General features: G+C 46.1%; 1 protein-coding gene across 1 annotated transcript; it reads left to right on the forward strand.

Moving 5' to 3' along the window:
* Positions 1-527: 527 nt before the first annotated feature.
* Positions 528-3,378, forward strand: LOC123076509 (F-box/FBD/LRR-repeat protein At1g13570). Its single transcript, XM_044498717.1, has 4 exons — positions 528-564; positions 671-1,818; positions 1,919-2,053; positions 2,248-3,378. Exons 1-4 carry the CDS (start codon positions 528-530, stop codon positions 2,656-2,658), a joined length of 1,731 nt encoding a protein of 576 aa, XP_044354652.1. The 3' UTR covers positions 2,659-3,378.
* The last annotated feature ends 3,567 nt before the right edge of the window (positions 3,379-6,945 follow it).

Raw genomic sequence — 6,945 nt, forward strand, 5'->3', positions numbered from 1 at the left:
CATTCGACGGCCAATCCATCGGCGACCTACAAATGACCAAAAGAATAAAAACATTGCTCAAACATTTCATTCAACACATAGAGCATGAGGTGTATGCCTGGATGTGTAGCACACATCGGGGTATCGTCTGGTGGCGGCACAGTCGATGGCTTTGTGTGTTTGGTGCTTCGTTGACAGCGATGTGGGTTGGGGACAACAACGGAGAAACGATGGCGGCGGAGCTACGATTGCGGTAGCGAGGAAGAGACAGAAAATAGGAGAGGAACATTGGCAGATCAGGAAAGGAGGAGCACATCTTCAAGCGATTTGACACGGGCCCTTGCAGTCAGTCTGTCCGGGCGCCTCCATATGCACCACACATATGAGCAGGGTACGGGGGTTGCCGGTCAACCTAGACGTTTGGGCTGGACTTGCCCGATCCGGTTGAATAGTGTTTTTTTGTCCAGGCAGTGATTGGGCAGACAACCCGGATATATTGGGGGCGGATATGGTACGCCGGGTTGTAGATGCTACTGAGGAGCACACCAATGGGTGAGATGGTGACTAATTGTGGGGAACTGCACAGTAAGCCTTAGAGATTGGATCGCCATTTTATTTGTAGGAGAAAGTCATTTTTTTAGGGGTAGGAGAAAGTCATTTAAACTGAAAAATGCTGTTTTCATGGGCCCAGGAGACATTTGGCCCAAGCGGACACCACCTCTCCATTCCCCAATCATTCGGTTCGTCACTCCTCTCCTCCCCAAATCAAAACCCTCGCCGTCTCCCCCTGTCCCGTCCACCGGCGGCCATGGACCCGCAGGTGACCCTCAACATCAGGAGGAGCGATATTCTCGCCGCCGGCGAAGACCCCGAGACGCTCGATGCTGGCTCAAATCTGCTGCTGTACACCCTGTACGACTTCCTCCCGGCCCCGCCCGTCTCCCCGCCGCCGCACGCTCGTTCGCCGCCGCGTCCTGGGTCCCCGACGGCGTCGACCGCATCAGCTTCCTCCCCGACACGGTCCTCCGCGAAATCCTCTCCCGCGTCCCCGCCAAGGACGCCGCGCGCACCGCCGCCCTCGCCTCGCGCTGGCGCCACCTCTGGCGCTCGGCGGCCCTCGCTCTCGTCGACAGCCACCTGCTCCCGGGCGGCGGCGCGCGCGGGCAGCTCGTCATCGGCGCCCCCTCTCCCCGCGCCGTCACCGCCACGGTGTCCCGCGTCCTCGCGGAGCACCGGGGGCCCTTCCGCTGCGTCCACCTCACCCGCACCACCATGGATGAGCACCGGGGCGAGATTGTGCGCTGGCTCGACACCCTCGCCGCCAAGGGGGTCCAAGACCTCGTCTTTGTCAACCGCCCCTGGCCGATTGACCTGCGCCTCCCCGCCACGCTCTTCAGCTGCGCCCCCCTCACCCGCCTCTACCTCGGCGTGTGGAGGCTCCCGGAGACCGCCGCCGTGCCGCGCGGCGCCAGCTTCCCCAATCTCAGGGAGCTCGGCCTGTGCTTGTATGCCATGGAGGACCGTGATCTCGCATTCATGCTTGAAAGATGCCCCGTCCTGGAGATACTCGTCATGATGGCAAGCCAGAGCGGAGTGCGCCTCCGCCTCGTCAGCCAGAGCCTGCGGTGCGTTCAGCTGGGCTTCACCTACTTGGAGTACATCGACGTGGTGGATGCACCTCGCCTGGAGAGGATCTTCCAGAGGGAGATCACTAGCCCCAGCCTCTGCGTCAAGAAGCACTCTTCCAGGATCAAGATTGGACGTGCACCTAATCTGCGTATGCTGGGATACCTTCTGCCAGGAGAGCAAGAATTGGGGATTACCAACACCGTCATCGTGGTAGTACATCCTACTAATTTAATTTGCTTTGTAGCTGTGCTGTGTCAATTAATACTGCCAATGTATGATCTCAAATTCTCAATCCTTGGCTGCATTGCAGGCTGGGAGCAAGGAGAACATTGTCCCTAGTGTCCAGATTTTGGCCATAGAGTTGCACTTTGGTGTTCGCGATGCTGTCAAGAAAGTATCTGGTTTTCTCAGAGGCTTCCCTAACCTCGAGACGCTCCATGTCCAGGTAAAATTGGTTAGCTTAAGTACACTTGCTGGATTTGCAATAATAGTGGCCATGTTATGTCTAGTATGGTCAGAACTGTGAATCAAATCAATGATATAAGTTATAACTGCCTCCTGCTGCTGCATGATATGTCCTCATAGATAAGATACCTCGACTATGTGTGTTATGTGCGCGCTGATCGATTTCATCTGCAGTCGGTCCGCGTATCTGAAAAGTCCACTGGCAAGGTCAATCTCAAGTTCTGGCAGGAGGGCGGCCCCATCAAATGCGTCGTGGAGGGCATGAAGAAGGTGTTCTTCTATGAGTTCCGAGGGTCAAAAAGCGAGGTTGCTTTCCTCAAGTTTATCGCGGAGAGAGGTCGCGTGCTGGAGCAGATGGTGGTTGTGGTGGCCATTGAGTGTTTCTCCTCAGGGGATAATGTGAATGCCAAGCTGAAGCCTCTGGCCAGTGCGAAATGGAAGAGCAAGACTTGCAAACTACAGCTCTTCAAGACCACGCTCACTGCCGGGGGAGGTCCTGCTTACAGCCACCCGCAGCTTCTGATTTTGGATGTGCTGACCCTTTTGACCTCGAGTACTACGACAAAGCAGAAAGGATCTCTGTAAGTTAATTAGTAGCACCATGATGAGCCTCTTGTGTTGCAAGAGTACTGGTAACTAGCTTGACTTTGTGTTGCAAGACTACTTGGACATGAATTTCTCATGGCAAGCTGTGGCGTCTTTTCTGCATGATGAGGTTGTTTGTACTCCCTCTGTTCACTTTTATAAGACCTTGAAGACATTTCAGACAATGTGCAAAACAGCCTATTTTGAGTTGTCGGAAACGACTTACAAAAGTGAACGGAGGGAGTACCAAATTCTGGAATTCTTATATGCCTTGTGGGTGTAACAGAATTAGTTAGTACCGAATTTTTAACTTTCTAAGTCGATCTGTTCAGTTGATGGTATGTTTTATAGTATTCAGCTTGTTTTTCGGCTTGTCTTGCAGGTCAATTGTGAACAGGGCTATCTAGAAATCCTATCAGTGACTAGCTAGTATGGTCTTTCTGGTTTGTCCAACTGCAATTTCACTATATTCTGCAGTTGTTAGCATGAATTAATTTGCTATGCATTATGTTGGACTCACCTTAAAATAGTAATAATTAATTACCACAATTATGGTCATCAGTGTTTTGATTTTCACAAACTTTTTACATGTTCCTTTTGTATAGTAGTATTACAGATTACTGCAACTGGACAGATATCTGGGAAATCTTCAGAAAACAGGAACAACATCGAAGAAACATACTCCAAACCTGCTTCATATTCAACCAAATTTTCTTACTGAACACAAGCTCACTCATAAAATTACACAGCGGCCATGGGCCTGGCCTGTTCTGGCTAAACAGTCTTGCTATGCCGCAGTCCCCTGAGATATTACTTGAATGTTTCGGTTGATTTTTTCCTCATAGCCTGAGCATGACAGTGGGATTGCTGTTGTGATATGTGCTCTGTTCGGGCCTGCTGTTGTGAGTACTTGATGGGTCCTCTGCTGTATTCCGCTGCGTGTTGTGGCTATTGGTTTGAAATCGCGTCCTGTTGCGCAATTTCCAACAAGTTTAATTTCAGAAAAGGGCATCCCCCTCCGCATCTATCTGAAATTAGTGAGATCGATCGGTGTGCTACTATTGATGTAACTGTTGCCGCAGGATTGATGAATCTTGAGTGTAGCCTGCATGCATGCATGCCTCCACTCCACTCCATAACTTCAGTAGTGCTGATGCATAATGGTGCATTTGAATTCAGTTTTCTAAAACTACAGATGTACTGCTTGGTGCTATCGTTTATATCTCAGTAATAATGTTTTTCCTCTTTCTCTAGAGTTAGCATTAGCATCTCTTTTGCTTGCCCCCTGGACTGGAGTGTCCAGCTCACTTGTCCTAGTAGTTCACTGCAACTCTAGCTCACTCCAAGTTCCAGGACGTCTCAGATCAGCTGCAACGTCGACAGCTAGCCGTTCCAACAGCAGTATTGATTACAAGTATTGTGCTAAGTCAGCCACCTCAATCTTATTATTATTAATAATGACCAGGTTTATTTGTGGTAGTATGATCTGCTTGATTGCATGCTAATCAACACAGTTAACAGGATTGATGTCTGCTCTGAATCTCCTTCAAGTTTATGCCGGGCGAACTTGGCCAACGCTCAGGCTATCAGTCGATCGGCTGTGAGCCTGTGACTAATCCAGCAATTTTATGAACCAGAGTTAATATCTGCATCTTTCGCATAATATTACTCAAACACCGCTTCTGTGCTTTGTTGATGTATACTGTTTGCTAAAGTTTTTTTTTTCTTCACATTTTCTGCTCTTGAATTTATGATCTCTTACCACTTAATGGCAAATAGTTTAGACATCTCATGTAAATATGCAATTTGATCAAAGAAGCAGTGAGGAGGCTCCATGATAGACAATTTTTTGTATTTGATGTGTGGCATGTATTGCCATCATACTAACTGAACCTCTGTTTATGTTGTATATCTTTCTCTGAACTTTGTAAAATAATGATCTGTCTAAAAGTTTAGAGTGGTCACTTTGATCTAATAACTGAAAGTCTTCTACATACAGTTCATCCTATGCTCGCTGAAACCAAAGAGTACTCTGGTTCAGTCCAGTTCAACATCCAGAATGACACCCAATGTTTAGGGTTCAGTGTAGCTGTGTAAATGGTACCGAGCATAGCCATGTGAGTTCAATACCACTTACTAGGATCTTCGAATGGTACCACGCATGGCAACAATATCCAGAATCAGAGTAACTATAGTAACCTACCTTTTTTGTAATTGGCAGCAACCTAGATTTACTTAGTTCAGCGGTGAGTAGAGTGTATGATTTATCGGAAGACCAACATGGCAACATTTTTCTCATGTATACAAAGTTGTTCTCACTTTTACCAGGGGACTGGATGCCTTCAATCTCTAACCAAATTGTTCTAAGAATATCACAGAATTTCAACTCGAATGACTAGCCTTGGATTGGCTATATAATTATTGGTATTGGAAATAGTAGCTTTTGAACGATATGAAAATGTGGGTCCTAAGTGACCTTATAAACTGTAGGCATTAAATAATTATGAAATATACTTCAACTATTATCCCCCACCTCAATGGGTAAGAGCATCTCTAGCCCTTCCCCTAAATTTTTTTAACTCATCAAATTTGTAACATCATAGCTGTCGCTTCCTTTTTAGGTATAAAGGTCCGAACAACTGCTCAAAGTATCCATTTTGGTAGTAGCATTCGTAATTATGCAACTATGATAGTAATGACCAATAGACTGTTTTTTGAATTTCTTCACGCCTTTTACTTCCAAGGTTGTGGTCAAGTCCATGTGAGGAACATATAGGCTAAGATTTTAGAACCAATGACAAGGGAGCAGTTTTGGTTCTTGATTTTGTGCTCTGCTGAGAGAATTGTCATACTGTGAGCTGGCTAAACAATTGTACTTATCCCATATTTGATCTAATTGTAACTTTAACCATGGTTATGTTTTGGTGTCACAGTTATCAAATTCAATCTCATAGTGGATCCAGAAGATTTTAGGATGCATACAAAAAATGAATCTGTTCAAAAGTTTGAACCTTTTTAGAGACAATTTCTGAAGGCTTCAACCTTCTTTATGAATGTTTTGATTGCAAATCATGGGTAACACCAGTGAAAATAGTTTCCATCTTAATTCACCATCTAGCATCTAACCTACCATCTGAAGTTGGATACTACCGTTCCTGGAGAGATGTTTAGGCTGCTTGCATCATGATAGGTCTCCTTCCAAGTAAGTTGACCTGTTTTTTCTACACTCCACCCCCAGGTTACTAATCTGTTTTTGTGCATACTGAGATGATATATATTTTGTGGGCGGTTCAGATAAGGCAAACAACAATGCCATTTGTTGAAATGTTCCCTTTCATCTTGGCTGATTTGTTCAGAGATGCAGTAAAGGAACCTCAGTCTATTTCAGTTTGCATCTGTGTTAGAGAGATTTAGTTGATAAGTTCATTCTCCTAAGTTTGGTTGATGACGATGTACATTTAGCTAGCCTGATGTATCACAAGTGAATGTCACTGGATTATGTACTCCATCAACTGTTGAGTTATGGTTGTTGTAACTGTATTGAGTTCTTTTTTAATGCTGATCAATACCATCAGTTCTGAATTTTTGATGATTTTATCAGCAAATGAATGCCAAACACCGCTGTCATTTCAGTTCTGATGATTATGTTATCTTCATTGCCTACTACCTCCTGATGAGCTTCATGTTATTGTGTTGTATATATCCAACCAATTTTTTCTCATTATTTACAGCTACGTACCATCCAGCTAGACAATGCAAACCCACCACTTTTTATGATAACCTTCTCATAATACCCTCACCACGTACGCCGCCAGGCCATCCTTTTGTTACGCTAGCTTTACTAAGTTTTTACACAAAAACATCAACCAAATAAAAACAACAGGAGGCCCCGCGCCTCCGGCTGCTAGTGTTGCCTAGTTGGGCACCGGTTCGAAGTCTGGAACATGCCTAGCCAGGATTTATGTGACGCGACAAAGGGGGTTGGGACGGCGGTACCTCACCATGGCTCTAACACAGTCCCGTACTATCGTATCTACGATGTTGAGCATGCCAGCCCCGACGACGACACACATCACATGGGACCTTCCAGCCGGCTCATTCGTTTTCAGAGTCTCTCAATTTTCGGTGGCGCCTTACTGATACAACGGTGGTAGCAAATTGTCGGCCGACTGCATGCGAGGCAACGTCTGCTTGAAACCGTTTGCCGTGTGACTATACTTTCATGTCCTTTTTGTATGTGTTTGGATTCGATTCACTGAAAAAGGCATTTCGTGAAAAGCCAGTAAT

The sequence above is a fragment of the Triticum aestivum genome, chromosome 3D (assembly GCF_018294505.1).
Source record: "Triticum aestivum cultivar Chinese Spring chromosome 3D, IWGSC CS RefSeq v2.1, whole genome shotgun sequence".
Classification (NCBI taxonomy): Eukaryota; Viridiplantae; Streptophyta; class Magnoliopsida; order Poales; family Poaceae; genus Triticum; species Triticum aestivum.